This window comes from Ochotona curzoniae, unplaced genomic scaffold, assembly GCF_017591425.1.
Source record: "Ochotona curzoniae isolate NIBS_2020 unplaced genomic scaffold, NIBS_Ocur_1.0 scaffold_1852, whole genome shotgun sequence".
Classification (NCBI taxonomy): Eukaryota; Metazoa; Chordata; class Mammalia; order Lagomorpha; family Ochotonidae; genus Ochotona; species Ochotona curzoniae.
This window is the reverse complement of record NW_024467087.1, coordinates 17,866,495-17,883,665: the sequence shown is the minus strand read 5'-3', so window position 1 is coordinate 17,883,665 and position 17,171 is coordinate 17,866,495. Positions and strand designations below refer to the sequence as shown.

At 39.9% G+C, this 17,171-nt stretch overlaps 1 protein-coding gene across 1 annotated transcript; it reads right to left on the bottom strand.

Annotated features, from left to right (window-relative positions):
* Positions 1-14,262: 14,262 nt before the first annotated feature.
* On the bottom strand, positions 14,263-15,320 carry LOC121169166 (casein kinase I-like). Its single transcript, XM_040999625.1, has one exon. The coding sequence runs from the start codon at positions 15,318-15,320 to the stop codon at positions 14,343-14,345; it is 978 nt and encodes a 325-aa protein (XP_040855559.1). The 3' UTR covers positions 14,263-14,342.
* Positions 15,321-17,171: the final 1,851 nt, after the last annotated feature.

Genomic DNA, 17,171 nt, shown 5'->3' with positions numbered 1-17,171 from the left:
ATTAAAAACACACGGCAGTTCAAAAAAGAAAAAAAAAAGTATGTTCTTTGCAGTGAACCCTAAAGGTTTCATGCAGAAAATGTCCTTTGAAAATTTTTGAGAAACACTGGTGTAGGCCTTGGACACAAGGAGGGGGAGCAAGGTGTGCCTCGGGTATAAGATTACCATCCTTAATAGCATTACCCTAAAAATGGGCTCTTTTAAAAACTTGGTATTACTATAAACACAACAGATTTTGTGCATTTCATGGGTACAGTTAACAAGAAAAAAAAATCACACTCCCCTTATCTCCGCTGTTGGTCCCATACCTTCTTCCGCTCCTCAGCTTGTACAAGACACAATTTTATTACACTCGATTCACGCTGTTAATTCCACACTAATAATAATGTCCAACAGGTAAAAATTAGGGAAACCACAGTCCCTTCAGAGTATAAACACAGACGAAAAATAACGAACATCGTAAGTAACTACACATTCTTTTTGTATTCCTTATTAGCTGGTGCATATCACAAAAAACATATGGCATCAGTCTTTTTAAGAATGGCTTATTTCACTTGGCATAATGGTTTCCAGTTGCATCCACTTCCCTGCAAAAGCAGGATTTCATTCATTTTTACGACTGAGAGTAGTCTCCTACAGTGTGTATATACCACATTTTTTTTAAAAAATCTGGTCATCAGTTGATGGATATCTTGGTTAATTTCACATCTTAGCTCTTGTGACTTGAACTGAAATTAACGTGGAGGTACAAATAACTTTCATAGGGTGGCTTTATTTCATTTTGCTAAATTCCTAGGAATCAGGAGTGCAATGGCTGAGTCTACTTTATTCTGGCAAATATTGTGAAAGCCGTGGCAGCTGGAGAAGCTGTGATCATGTGGAAGGCCACGGAGGGAAATTCTGCTGGTTAGGTCCAGAGAATCTAGCTGCAAGGCTAGAGCATCATTAGATGATGATACCAACACATGGCAAATAGAAAAGAATAATAGTAACAAAGAACAAAAAGGACGGAAAAAAAACAAACCAACAGTTCCTTGGAAGTTTAAACAAAGATGTGCACAATAATATACTTTGTCACTCTCACACCTATAGATTACTTTTTTGTCAGATTAGGGAAAATATTGTGATTGTCTTTTTGAGACTGACTTAGTTCACTAAGCATAATCATTTCCCATTACATCCATTTCGTTGCAAAAGACAAGCTTTAATTCTTGTTTACGGATGAGTAGTATTCTGTACTATGTATGTACCATGTTTTTTTATGCAGTCATCCGTTGATGAACTTCTGGGTTGATCGAGGAGAGACAGAGAGGAAGATCTTCCATCTGGTGATTCACTCCCCAAGTGACCGCAATGGCTGGTGCTATGTCGATCCAAAGCAGGATCCAGGAACTTCTTCCGGGTCTCCCACGCAGGTGCAGGGTCCCAAGGTCCTGGGCTGTCCCCGACTGCTTTCTGAGGCCACAGGCAGGGAGCTGGATAGGAAGCGGGGCCGCCAGGACATACTTTAGACACTAGGCTACTGCGCTGGGCCCTACCTTACAAATTTATCATATTTTTTATAGTAATAGGCATTGCTACGCAATTTTTTACAAATAGTGTTATTTTTACTGACTTCATTGTTGATTTAGTTTTAATCACTAGCTATCATCTCTTCAAATATTTAGATCAGACACCCCACCTGTCTGGATTCCACTATGTCTGAAGAAGTAATACAGTCTATATTTGCAGGATTTCAGAAACTTTTCTGGGATTTAAAAACAGCTTTTTGTTCATAGAAATAGGCAACATTGGTGTCGGTGTTTCCAGGGTGGCTTTCCTTAACAGGAGAAGCCCTGCATTGTTTGTGCCAACTCAGTGTTATAGATAGTGGGTGTATGGAAGTGAGGAGGGATGCCAAGCTGGGGGCACTGACCAACAGCATTAAGCTCTCATCACCGAAGGACGTGATTGGGGTGGGACTTCTTTAGAAAAGTCATTGTGGATTAAAATCCAGCCCTGTACACCATCTGTCCTGTTTCTCTCCACCCCCAATCGAAAGCTGCCTTTTCTTGGAAAGTGTGTTGAATATTCTGTTTCTGGGCCTGGATTGTCAGCCTACTGCCATCAGGTTTTATCCATCCAATAACAACCTACTTTCTTCCTTTTTTTCTTAAGATTTATTTATTTTTATTGCGAAGTCAGATATACAGAGATGATTCACTCCCCAAGTGACCGCAACGGCCGGTGCTGCATCGATCTGAAGCCAGGATCCAGGAACCTCCTCCAGAACACCATTAGATAATGGACTCCCCCCCACCCCATGGGTCCAGAAACCCAAGGCTTTGGGCCGTCCTTGACTGCCTTCCCAGGCCACAGGCAGGGGAGCTGGATGGGAATTGGAGCTTCTGGGATTAGAACTTGCACCCATATGGGATCCTGCACGTGCAACAGAGGGCTTTAGGCGCTAGGCCACCGCGCAAGGTCCACTTGTAACAGCCCACTTTCAGCACTCCTCATTGGAGTCCAATCAGGGCCTCTATGAGAAGCACAATGTGGCACGTACTTCATGCTTATTGGCTCAATGATCCTGCACAGAGAGGTAAAACCCACCTCCCATATTCCAGTGGTCCAAGAGGCCGTCAGCAGCCAGTTTAAGGTAGGCTCGATTGGCTAACAACTCAAAAACTCTTTAGCTATGCAGCTCTGAAGAACCTATAGGAATGAAAACATCCAGCCTTCCATCCTGTTGGCTGATGCAATGCACAGTTTCCCCTTCGTTATTCACAAACTTGTGATCCATTCCTTTCACATAATAACCTGCCTAAGTGGAACCAGTTCAAGAGCTTGTCCAGGTAGACCAGACTCTGTCACTTCCCCAAGACTGAGAGAGATCACATGTACTTAACGCCTACCCACTCCTCTGTGATGAGGCCACAGCACATGCTACCACTGCCTTTTCCTCTACAAATACTATCTTGTTTAATTCAATCTATACTTGTTCTAACATTTAGGTGCAGAGCTAGAGTCTTTGTTGAGGTTATCGCTTTGCCAATCAGTTATTAAGTGAACAGATGTAGCGTGAATCTACATCCCAAATTCTTATCCATTTCAAAGTGGCAAGAAATTCCAGGGACTGAGTCAGAAGTTCTCCTTGTAATAGATGTACAGTAAGCTATATTTCCTTCAACCCTAAAGCTGAGGGGATATGGCTATAGAACATCTGTGGAAATTGGATGTTAGGAGTAGAAACACAACGAAAAGCAGCTGTGAGAAATTCTATAACTCAGTGTGCAGTCACCAGAAAGACCTGCTGCAAAGGGCAAATACATTAGCTCGTCTGGAACAGCAGACAGGCAGACTAGCAAGCCCCAGTGCAGGGTCACTAGGATGTTCTGTTGTAGAAAGAACAATGGTAACCATAGCAACCAAGATGTTAAAAACTACATCAATATCCTTTTTCTTGGGAACAGAAAAAAAAATGAAAATCCTAATAAGATTTTATACATAGGGAAAAGGTATTTTAAAAATATTCATACTGGGGGCTCAGTATGATGGCTCAGTGGATAAATCCTCACTTTTCATTTGTCAGGATCCCATATGGGTGCAGATTCATATCCCGGATGTTCCCTCATCCTATCCAGCTCCCTGCTGTGGCCTGGGAAAGCAATAAAGGATGGCTCAAAGCGTTAGGACCCTGTACTTATGTAGGAGATCTGAAAGACACGCCTACCTCCTGCCTTCACATGGGCTTGGCTCTGGCAGTTCTGGCCATTTGGGGAAGATGGCAGCTCCTTCTCATATCTCCTTCTCTGTATAAATCTGCCTTTGCAACAAAAATAAGTAAATCTTTGGGCTCTGGGTGTTGGTTCTAATTCTTTTGGCCTTGCTTCCAATCCAGCTCCCTGCCTGTGGCCTGGAAAAACAGTCTAGGATGGCCCAAAGCCTTAGGACGCTGCACCTGTGTGGGAGACCTGGAAGAGCCTCTGAGCTCCTGGCTTCGGATTCACGCAGCTCTGGCCATTGTGGCCACTTGGGAAGTGAATCAGCAGACAGAAGATCTCCTTCTCTGTCTTTCTTCCTCTGTATATCTGATTTTCCAATCAAAATAAAATAAATCTTTATAAATAAATGAACCTTTAAAAATATTTTTATTGGAAAGCCAGATATTATATCAAGAAGAAGACAGATATCTTTCATTTGCTAGTCCATTCTCAAAATGGCCAAAATGGCTAGGGTTCAGTTGACCCAAGGCCAGGAGATTCTTCTAGGTCTCCTACATGGGTGTAGGACCCCAAGTATTTAAGCCATCCTCTCTGACTTCCTGGGCCATAGGCAGGGTGGTTGATCAGTAGAATAAAGTGACCTTATGGGATGATGGTACTACAGTCAGAGGTTTCACTTGCTATCCTGCTACACTGATCCCATAAAAGGAACCTGATATTGAATTTTCCATCAGCCAGGTTTATTCACATTGGACTAAAATGCAAATCTGCATAGAAAAATAAGGAGATGTAATATATCTTCTGCTCACATTTCGGGACATAAAATAAAAGTAAAAATTCACTACCCCAAGGTTCAGAAGAACAAGGAAAGAACTTTCATATTTTGGGGGAATAGGATATCACATCTTTAAGGCACACTAACTCATAATGCAATAGCCTTTTGTTACTAGCCATGGATGATGTGTATTATCATGGCCCAAAGTATTCTAGAATTATATGAAAGGAGACTTTCAGTTCTGGACATGATAGAGTCACCCATTCCTCCCTGGTTAACTCCCTTTATACTAAATGATAGGAGTTTTATGGACTAGAAAATTTGAAAGTGAAATAGGACCAGATGATGAAGTCCCTGAATTTCCTTTTTGTATCCCATGTATTTTTGACAGGAAGATAGAGATGCTCCCATTCTCAGAACCGTCAAAAGGCACACGTACAAGTTCCAAGAAAAGCCTGTTGCTGCTGGGCAAAGTGTCTTGGAATGGGGAAGAAGGTTAGTAATTGAGAAAACCTTCTGGAAATGCCTCCCTTGTTGTAGCCAAGCATCAACAGATGAGTTATTAGACTTCACTGTGAATCAATTTCGGAGACATCTATTAGGGAGACTTTTTTGTGATCATGTTTTTGAATGAAGCTTCTGTTTCATCAGTGGAAGTTGCATCTGTGTGTTCCAGCATGAACTACGTCCCCACCTACATCCTCTCAGCAATGACATTTAATGAGTAGGAAGGGTGCAATGTTAGTTCTTGAAGAATCCAGATTTAAGTATCTGAAAAATCCACATGAATACAAGTTATACTGAATCTTCTGAAATATAAATGAAGAGTAAAAAAAAAAAAGGCTTAGAAGGAAGGAGAGAGAATGACGCATTAATTGTAAAGGAATATACATCAAATTATATCAAATGCCTTGCCTGAAAATAAAGGCCAAGAAAACTGCTGAAGGAAAAGACAAGTCAACAACAAATTTTAAGTTCAGCAAAAATGTTCAGGAGTGAAGTCAAATAAAGTCATTGTCATTTGAAGGAAAACCAAGGAAAATCTGATACCAGAAAGCCTAGCCTGGAAGGATGACTGAAAGAATTTTCTAAGTAGAAAGGTGATCCGAAGACATGGAATTTCAGAAAGGAAAGAATGTCACAATGAGTAAAGAAGTGATGAAACAAAATAGGTATCCCTATTTCTTAGGAGTTTGTTACATCACATTAGATGACTGAATTCATTGCATGTAGAAAAATTGCCGGAGTCCAGCTCCAGCTGAGTTTGGAACTCGCGAAGGGTGCGTGGATGAGGTGTAAAGAGGAAAGAAACGGACCACTGTAATTCAAGGATCATAATGGACAATGTGAGAATTCTGTCCCCTTTATTTATACAGAAACCCTCACAAGCCCTGGCACAGACTTTTGACATCATGGTCAAATGGGTGTATCCAGGAATAATTCTGCTGTTTGTTTCACCTAAAAACAACAGAAGTTCCTACTGCAATTCTTACTCTACTGCTTAATCTTGTATCACAAAGAAAAGGAGAACCTAAAGATCAAGGAAAGAATGAAACCCTAAATACAGGTCCCTTGGTTAGCATAAGGGGAGAAATGTATCACAAGAAAAGAAACACAGTTCTCTTGATTAGCATAAAGTCAGTGGGGACAGCCAAGACAGTATAATAAAAGGCCCCTTTGCAAGACATTATTATTGACATTAATCTCCAAGCCCACATTGAGTCAAAAGCCAACTCCACAGTAGCAAACAATGCCTGAATGGATTAGAATTCTTCCACAAACAGTGGAAGTTCCTTGCGGCCCTACCAGCAATGGAACAACACCCTTCACACCTTCATGTTCCCCACATCCACGGCACGGGACCCAGCAAAAAATGTTCAAGTGAAGACATTTGAATAAGGGATGGTAAAGAGACCCAATGGACAGTGCTGTTTATAAACCTCATTTAACATGGCAAAACATTGACACTAGTAAGATAAACCCTTCTGTGTATAATGACACCTAGAGGAGTAAACAAGAAACTCTGGAAACTGAAATAGTGAAAGGCCTTAAAGGAAGCAAAATGGGATCTTCAAAAAGGGATTCAAATAACTCAAAAGAAAGTGAGACAGGATACAAGAATTAGAAGAAGAAACTACTGGAAACAAATAAGTGGAAGGCTTATACTTCATCACATCAAGATATGTGTGTATATATGTAGAGACACATAAACACCTTAGGAGCAAATGATCTAAATACAGTAATTAAATTATGCTGCCCGTGTATTAAAATATAGTGCCAAAATATATTGTCTACATGTATCTTTCATTAAGTATTACCTAATGAAGTTGACAGCGAGGGGTAGGAAAAAGTATGTCATGTAAACATTAAGCAAAAGAAAAAGCAGGAGAAACTCCATCAGTGTCGGATAAAATGGACTTCACAGACAAGAAAGCAGAGTGCCGCAATGTTGGAACAGTTATTCCACAAAGATGATATGACAATTCTAAACATGTGTGTGCCAAGCCAAAGACAAAACGCAGGAAGCAAAATAAAGATGATTGTAATGAAAATTAGGCAGCTCAGCACTCTTAGTCAATATTAGGACTAGTAAGCAGGAAATCCACGTGGACCTAGAAGAACTGAACCTGACCAAACAACTGGACCCTGTTTGCATATATTATTCACCCTATCAAACAGCATTTGTCAATATATACTTTTTTTTTCCAATGTCACATGAAATCTTCACAAAAACCCATTGTGTCTTGAATATCCAAAAAACCCCCCAAAATTGTGGATATTAAAATAAAATATTATGTTCTTTATGATGTGAGCAAACACACCAATAACAGAAAAAGAACTGGAAAATCCTGAAACACAAACAACGTTCTTCGAATAATCCAGTGCTAAAAAAGGAAGTCCTCAGTAAGATAAAGCGTAGAGTGAAAATGCAGTTACAAGAAATTGTGCTATGCAGTACACGACTAAATGAAGCATGCTGAAGGGTTTGTTGATAGCAATAAATGGTTACATTAGAAACAAAGATAATAGATAATCTAGTTTTAGTTATTGTTTCATTTTATTTTTATTGTGATGGTTTCCATGATACAGTTTTGTAGGTATTAAGTAAAGGATTCCCTCTGCCCTTCCCTTTTCTACCTCCCTATTTACTCCTCCCACTATTTTCTCCCATATTATTATGGTGGTATAATCCTTTAGGAACAGTGTATAAGTTTAACTCTCTGCTAATTTAATGTTGGCATTGTTGGTTTCAGCAATGGTAGAAGAGCTGATATCCTATTGTCAAGATATATTTATCAGTTTCATTGGGAACCCTCCTTTTATTCGGGAGTAGAGATGCATACTACAATGTATTTCAGTTCTCATCTCTCCAACCTAGAAGAGTAAAAGCAAAGCAAATACACAGCAAACACACAGCAGACAAGGGGCAGGCTTCAATAAAGATAAGAGCATTAACGAAATAAATGAAAGAGCAAAATAATGGAGAAAATCAACATAAAAAATTAATTCTCTGTAAATATTTTATTTGCCTTCAAAATAACATTCACAGGGGCTTGATCAGAAGGAGGGCAGAGGTTGTTTGTGGCCTAGCAAGTAACACTGCCACTTCTGAGACAGGCATCTCACCTGGGAATCCGTGTGAATCCTAGCTGCTTCATATTTTATCAAGCTCCCTGCTAATGCACATGGGGAAATCAGTGGAGGATGGCTCAAGCGCTGGGGCCTCTGAACCAATGTTGCAGACTTACCTGGCTCTTTGTGCCTGCTAAACCCTGGCTCTCATAGACTTTTTAGCAGATAGAGTATTTTCTGTCTTTCTCTCTCTTTCTCCATCCTCCCACCCCATAATTACACCTTTCAAAAAAATAAACAAATATGGAAAGTACTGCAGTAAGCCTAGATTTGAAAGATAGCACTAATATGGGGTGCTGACATCACAGGCATTATCTTAACCCACTAGGCTATAATGTCAGCCTCCCAAATAAACTTCTTAAAAAGATGTATTTGTTTTTATTCGAAAGGCAGTTATACAGAGAGGAGGAGAGACAGAGAGGAATATCTCCCGTCATATGGCTCACTCCCCAAGCAGCCGCAATGACTGGAGCTGAGCCAGTCTGAAGCCAGGGGCCAGGAATTTCTTCCTGGTCTCCAACATGGGTGCAGGGTCCCAAGGCTTTGGGCTGTCCTCGACTGCTTTCCCAGGCCACAAGCAGGGAGCTGGAAGGGAAGAGGAGCAGCTGGGATACTAACCAGCACCCATATGGGATCATGGGCATGCAAGGTGAAGACTTTAGCCACTAAGCTATCGTGCTGGGCACCAATATCAGTTAGTTTCTACATAACAAAGTTAACGTATAGAAAATAAGATTACAAACACATGTAAAACAAAATTAAGTGACAGTATAGCTATACATTTATGAAAAAGTGCAGGATCTGATATAATGTTTCTAAAATGTGTGCAAAATCTATCAGGAAAAAACTACAAAAACTTAGTTACTAAAGTCATTGCAGACCTGAATACATGTGAAGTTGTGCACTGGAAAACAGCATATGGTAGAAATGCTGGCATTTCTTAAGCTGATAGATAGCTTTAATACTATTCCTGCCACGATTAAAGTAAGTTATTTTTAGGGATGCAGATAAAGTTGTTCTAAAATTTATATGGAAAAGTTCAGTCCTCAGGTAAATTTTAAGAATAAAGTGGGAAATCCCTGAGCCTAAGGAAGTATATCATTAAAAATGAGAATTAAATCATAAAGTAAAACATGATACTGGTATATAGTATAATGTCGAGATGTTGGGCCCAGTGCAATGGCTCAGCAGCTAAATGCTCGCCTTGCACGTGGCTGGGTCTCCTGTGGGTCCTGGGTCATTTCCTGTCTGCTCCACTTCCCACCTAAGCTCCATACCTGAGGCCTGGGAATGCCATTGAGGAAAGTTTATGAAGTTACAGAGATCTAATTAGAAAAAGTTGATTGTTGGCTGATTTTAGTAAATCATTATGCACATTACAACCCCAGCAACTAATTATGCATGAATTTTGAAGTAAAAATTAAGTTAATAAATTTTCAGATTCTTTGAAGCTGGTGAGTTGTTCTTATCAATTAATGAGAGAGTAATACAAGTTGTGTTTTTATAAATAATTTCATATTTACTGAAGCTTTTCCTTTTGAAAAATAAAAAGTCAGGGCCCGGCCCTGAAAGTTTTTTTTTTCCTAAGTTGCACATTTCATTTATACTCAAGAAGAAAACAGAAAATTAAAAAAATAGTCTTTCAACTATTTTCAAATGTTTATTTGTGAGACTTTGTTCATGGCTTCATGGGAAGATTTTATTTTTCCAAAATCAGTTGTTTTACTCATGAGTAAATTACTAATGCCATCTTGATGGCAAAGATGTAGATTTGTTTTGTTTTTGTTTGTTTTCTTAAAATTGTACTACTTTATATTCTGTTAAGAATTCGGTGTTATTAAAGTGAGGGTGAGGAACTTTGAAGCATTTTTTTACATAGATGAATCTTATGATTTATAATTATTTTAAATTCCTTATTCATGTAAACATCTTTCATGTTTACATCCAGTAACATAAGCCACGATGTGTCCAAAAAGGCTGAAAATTCAGTCACCTGTCCCTCTCACTCCTGGCTCCTTTTCTAGCTCTGCACACAGACTAACATAAAGGGCTACTGAGATTTTCTGTGTGTAGAGTAAATACTACTGAAGTTTTATTTTGTTTTTAATGTATGAAATGTTAAATAGGGGAGAAATGAAAAGTAACTTGGATTGAGTTTTGTAGATTCAAAGTCTGAGATGGGGACTGCCGTGATGGCTCAATGGCTAAATCCTTGCCTTGTGTGCACGGGGATCCCACATGGGTGCTGGTTCGTGTCTTGGCTGCTTCCACTTCCCTTCCTGCTCCCTGCTTGTGACCTGGGAAAGCGGTTGAGGACGGCCCAAAGCCTTGGGATCCTGCACCCGCGTGGGAGACCCAGAAGAAGCTCCTGGCTCCTTGCTTCAGATCACTATTGCCGCCACTTGGGGAGTGAATCCGTGGATAGAAGATCTTTCTCTGTCTCTCCTTCCCTCTGTATATCTGACTTTCCAATAAAAATAACTAATTCTTTTTAAAAACTATCAATGTTTGAAAGCATGCTGAAAAGATAAACGATTGAATATATCATGTATGGTCAGAGCATAGATTATTACACAACCATTAAAAAGAATATTTGAGTTTTGATAATTGACTCAGATGTTTAGTAGAAATAATTTTTTTGACAGCACAGAATGCTGAAAGTACAGGTACTTATGATATCAATGGATGTGTTTCTCATAATTCTGGAAGATGAAATACTGAGATCATGGTGCCAGAATTGTCAAATGAGAGGAAGCCCTTTCTTGTTGTAGAAGTTGCCTTTTCTCAGTGTGTGCACAGTATGGAGAGATGAAGCATTGGCTTGTCTTTTTATTGGAGAGTCAATCTTACATTGGTGGCTCCGGCCTTATAGCTTTATCGTGGCCTAACTACTCCCAGAAGACTTCACTTCCTACCATCACCACATCTGGAGTTAAGGACTGAACGGAAGGATTTAGAAGGGGAAGGCACAGAAATTCCACCCACAGTATGCACCCAGAAAATGATTCAGCTTTTTCTGTGTAAGAATTTGTAAAATATATATGACTGTTTGCTAGGTGAATTGCAGATAAAGCTTGCTGTGTATTCTGCATTGGCAAATGTCTTATGAGCCTGTATGTAGCGTATTCCTTCTGGAACCATTCAAAAATAATTTCAATTGAGTGAAATCTCTGGCATGTCCCACAGAAAAGCATCCTGTAATCCTGAAGCCTGTGTTTTCCAACTTGCTGGACTATTTAAAAAAAAAAGTCTGCAGAACACACTTCAACAAGTGTTAGTTTCTATCAGTCAAGCCCTACAATTTCAACATATTACCAGGACTGGGTTGTGATTTTAAGTTTTGTGGATTTGGGTATGATGTAGCATGCAACAAGGCTAGCAAGACTGAATACAAGAAAGAGAAGAAAGCCATATGGTGGTAGTGATCCTGTCCAGGGCAGATCACAATCTGAGGTGGAGCCAGTGGACAGTATACGTCACAACAGGATGTAGGTGCAGTATGTGTAGTATATATCATGCTTAAATTTTATGTGCTTAATATTCCAAAATTGCATTGATGAATTAAATATGGTGGTGATGGGAGATATTGTTTAACATGAAGCCCAAGGTCAAAATAATCAAACCACAGCTCTCTTATTATGGGAGGTTTTAAAAATATTTAGAAAAAAAAACACTACCATATAGAATTGACATAACTTCATTCTAACACTGAAGCCAATAAGTTATCTATTGCAAAAGAAACTTGTTTAAAGCATTCACTCTTCAAAACAGCTCTACTTGTACAAATCAATTGGAAGAGACTCATTTGGCTAAAGCTTCTAAATTTCAGAGTAGAACTAATGCATTTTTTTTTAAAGAGACGCTAAAGTATTCAAAGTGTGAAATAAATTTCTGCAACTTCATTTTTGAATCTCCTGACAGGCCTAGAAACTATTAAGTGAATATAACCAATTAAAAACAAATTACTTAATCAATAGTGTAATTTGGTCCAAACTCGAACTCACTCAAGCAGACTTGAAGTACTTAGATTTGACAGGCTGAGTACTAGATCTCAATTAAGCAATTAATGCCATATTCTAGGATCTTCTGGAAAATCCTTATTTTTATATTTGTGACTAATAGCAATATGCAATGGAATTTTCTCCGAAATCATAAAATATTCCAATATTTGTAGTAATCCCGAGCAATAACTCTATTACTATGATTATGTAAAGGCCAAATATCCACATTCCATAACTAATGAAATAGTATTTACGTGATATCCATATGTAGGAGCTCAAATTAACTTTAAATTACTTAATATATAGGTAAAGTGCAGTATATATTATGATGTATAATTTCTAAGTAAAATTGTCTGTGGTGAATGATTGCTGACAGAACTTGGAGACAGATCAATGGAGGAAATAGAAATTATGGAAAAGTCACTTATTTAAAAAAGTATTAGGGCCCCGGCTTGGTAGCCTAGTAGCTAAATTCCTCACCTGGCCTGTGCCAGGAACCCATATGGGCACTGGTTCTAATCCTGGCAGCCCCACTTCCCATCCAGCTCCCTGCTTGTGGCCTGGGAAAGCAGCCGAGGACGGCCCAAAGCCTTGGGACCCTGCACCCACGTGGGAGACCTGGAGGAGGCTCCAGGCTCCTGGCTTCGGATCAGTTCAGCTCTGACTGTTGCGGCTGATTTGGGAATGAAACATCGGATGGAAGATCTTCCTCTCTGTATATTTGCCTTTCCAATAAAAATAAATAAATTTTTTCTAAAAAACAAATATTAGGGTGAAATTATGGAGAGAAAGTGGGCGCAGTTTTGCATATGGACACAAATGATTTTTTTTTTTTTTTGCCACAGACATGTTAACAACTGGTAGAACAGAGATTAGTAGCAGACATGGTCTATTTGACCATAATAATATGGTCTAGATAGGTAGCTAGTTCATGGTTACAAGTTTGGAAAGCACACCTCCCTTGCCTTTGTACTCCTTTCTGCCCAATATAAGTCTCCCATCCAGGTACTAACCAGGCCCTACCCTGCTTAGCTTCCAAGATGCCCAATATAAATCAAATGACACCTATCAACTTACATAGTTCTTTCTGCCCATCTATGAGGCAAATGGCGTTTGCCTATCATTACCTGGAACCTGAAGTGGTGGTGTTGTGTAACCACTCCCCATCCAGGCTCCCTTAAAAGCCAGGTGCTGGGAAGTCCCTTGCTTTCTAAGTTGTATTGAAGGAGTTTTCTTTCCTCCTTTTCAGAATATCACAGAAGTTTTGCTTGAGAATTTTAGCTGCCACTCATTAAGTGAGATGGAACTGTTGTAAAAAAAAAATGAAAATATATGCAAATCTGTTTCTAGGCACACAATGGTGTCCCATTTATTCATGTGTATATCCTTTGCAAACAATTCACTGTCTTAGCTATTTAAATAAATTGGTTCTATGCTCAATGACTTATTTAGAAATAAAAAGGAAATTAAAATAAAAACCTTACTGAATGATTTCATTTATCTTGCATTCTAAAATAGTGGATCTATGTGGAATGAGAGCAGTCTAGTGCTTCCCAGTGTTGTACTGTAATAAAATATTATATTAGTAGCCATTTGGAGTATTCAGTACCAGGTAATCTGTGGTATAAGAAACATTTAATTAAAGGCTTTGCATCAGAAGCTGCCAGTTCCAGCACGTGTGCGAAGGTACTCCGTGTGCTCAAACATGGAGATTTATTTGCCACCCAATCTATGAACTGGTTTGCAAACAAGAAGCCAATCACTTCATGATTGCTAAAAGTGAACAAAAGGCAAACTTCAAGGTTAGAAAATAACCTAAGAATGCACAATCGTGTGCCTTTATAATCATCACAACTGTGGATGGAGCTATTTGTGTCATGCTTTTGACATGAGATGTCAAAGCAGTGTAGTTCTGCAAAACGAGCCTAGCCAAAACTGGCATTGCACAATTCTTAAAATTTATGTGTGTCAAGCCTGTAATTAACTTGCACCTGAAAAATGCAACACAACAGGCCCCATGTTTCACTATCTGAGTGAATAATCACAATAAGAGTGACTGCAAATCAGAAGACAGTACAACCGAGGTTTGCCAGAGCTAAATTTAATGAACTTAATTCTGAATGGCAAGGGATGTCATTGTTGGCAACTACACGTTACCATACAGCAAAATTTTTAGATTGGGGAGAGAAAACTTTTCTGCTCCCATCATGCTCTGGGCTCCTCCACCATTCATCCTTGGAAATGGATGGGGAGATGACTTTCGTGACCCTGTCCGGTAACAGATGTTGTTTGCTGGGCCGACTTTAAAATTGACCAGTCAAAGATATAGTCAGAAGGATCATTCAGACTCTCGAGAAGGTTTCGGAATAACTTCCTCAGGTACTGGTAGTCCGGAGTTTCCTCAAACTGCAGCCCACGGCAATAGTTTATGTAAGTGGCAAATACAGCAGGATAGCCCTCACATAAAACTTCCACTGGAGTCGTCAACTTCTTCTCAGAAATTTTCTCACGCCATTTTTTTCTTGTAGCAGCCTTCAGGCCTTGCCATGGCAGATCACCTTTATTGAAATACATGAAAACATATCCGAGTGACTCCAGATCATCTCGGCGGCTCTGTTCAATTCCGAGATGGGCATTGAGGGTGGCATAAAGAGGAGTGCCAGTGAGTGATCTATTTTCTCTGTAAGGGATGTGTTGATTTGTGCCGGGGTATCTGTACCTTTTTGCCAAGCCAAAATCTACCAAGAACAACTTATTAGAATGATGGCCAGTACCCATGAGGAAGTTTTCTGGCTTCACGTCTCTGTATATGTAGTCTTTGCTGTGCACATATTCAATTCTGCTGATCATCTGTTCAGCCAGCAATAAGACAGTTTTAATGGAAAATTTCCTTGAACAGTTTGTAAAGATGTCTTCCAGATTGGGTCCCAGAAGGTCCATAGCTAGTGCATAATGTCCTTTGTCTTGTCCATACCATCTTATGCGGGGTATGCCCACACCACCCTCCAGAGTCTTGTAGCATTCATTCTCATACAGCAGTCGGGGGTTTTTGGCTGTCTCTGATTCTAATTTCAATGCTACTTCCTCACCCGTGGTGACATCAACTGACAGATAAATGATCCCAAAGGAGCCAGACCCGATTTTTCTTATAAGTTTGTATTTCTCCCCGACAATGAATTCGTCCAAGGTGTTGATACTGCTTTCCATTGGGTGAGAAGCTGGTGGTAGCAGTAGAAATGCAATACGAGTGAGAAGTTACCAAGTCCTCAGGGTCTCTTCCCAAGGACCAGGTGTGGGAGCACGTAGCAGAACACTCGAGCACAGGGAGCCTTCTCCCTCCCTCCTCAAGAAGGCAGAGTCACCTGACCGTGAGGGGTCACTGTGGCTCCCTGGTGGCTCTTTGGGACTGGCCGCCCGTGGTGAAGCACAGATATCCAAGAGCCTGTCTGCTTCTCAAACCTGTGTTGGGCTACTTCCTGGCTTTACTGACCACGGCAGAGGCTGGAAAGGTTCCGCGAGTTTGGGCTGTGATGTCGCTGCTACCGCTGCTGCCAGCTCAGCCTCGAAGTGCTGCTTTTGCTACGCCCTCTCTGCCGGTTTCCTCAGGCTCCAAGCATTGGCGGCTGTGTTGGCATTATGATTTCACTTCCGCCCGGCGCAAAGCATGATGGGAAATGGCCCACTCTTGCGTTTTCAGAAAGCACATTCGATTTTCCTTATTTATTTATTTATTTATTTATTTTTGCAGTTTCTAACAATTATTTATTTGGAAGTCTCTTAAGCCAACAAAATCCTAAATAATGTAGCAAGTTTCAATTCTCTTGCCCCCAGACTCTTTAAAGTTATCATCTGACACAATGTAATAGGTGCATCGTAAAATCCCAGAACTGATATAGATTTAGAGTAAAAAAGTACCCAATCTACTTAGATTTCAGTAGTCTGTATGCATCTCCGTGTGTGTGTGTGTGTGTGTGTGTGTGTGTGTGTATAAGCAGCAGAACTATCAAGATGGAGAACATTCCAATATCTCACAGGAATTGCTTTCTGCCAAATCCATCTAGAAGCATATGTGATAAACACTAAGTTTTTCGTGTCTATCATTTTGTCATTTGAGAAAATCATATTTAGATAGAATAATAGGGGAATCAATGTCACCAAGTTCCTGCAATGGGACTCTCCAGTTCTCATTCTGCAATAAGGTCACCAGCTATCAGTGCATGAAACTGCATGTACAAAAAGCACACGATTCCAGGTGTGCGATTGCATTCTCTGTGGATATAATTGTATGCCAGCAAACGCCAAGCCAGACCCTAATGCCTCAGAGTTCAGGTGTAATTAAGCACCAATGCAGTGTTCTTGACTGCAGATATCAGGTCAGCAGCTGTGGATACCAGCTACAAGCCTGCTAAGTACCAGACCATTTTCTATGGCTCTATACTTTGTGCAGATTGGGTGGGGCCCTGCTCTAGCATACATAGGTTCCACTGCTATCATAGTCGACCCACACTTGTGTGGTCCACATGAATGCGGCTTCTGGGACTACCCAAGAATACAATTGTCCAAGCCCTAGACATAATGGCTATTGAAGAGCTTTTTAAATCAAAGCAATTTGCAAGGTACACAAACGGGACACCATAATCCAGTAACCAAATGACTCTTCAAAAAATATTAAGCAATGCACCTTTTTTGTCACTGAAAATGTTATACATTTTACAGCATATATTTCTTATTTGACAGGTTAAATGTTAATTCCATGTCTTTCTATGTTACAATTCTCTTGTGAATTACAGGTAAGCTATAAGTTTGTTTCATAATGATACCCAAGTCATGTTTCGTTGTAACAACTCCATCTCTTCATCACCAAACAATTGTGCAACTAATAATTCTAGTCCAACATACTTACACTTGTTCATAAACTTTTTTGCCTGAGGACCAAGATAATATTAAATATCTCACAAAGGAGGAGGAAGATGTCTCAACCTTGTGCCTTGAAAATGAAATCATAAAAGGTCTCAGTTCAGGCACCCATGAAAAGCAGTTCAAAGTGGAGACAAGTGA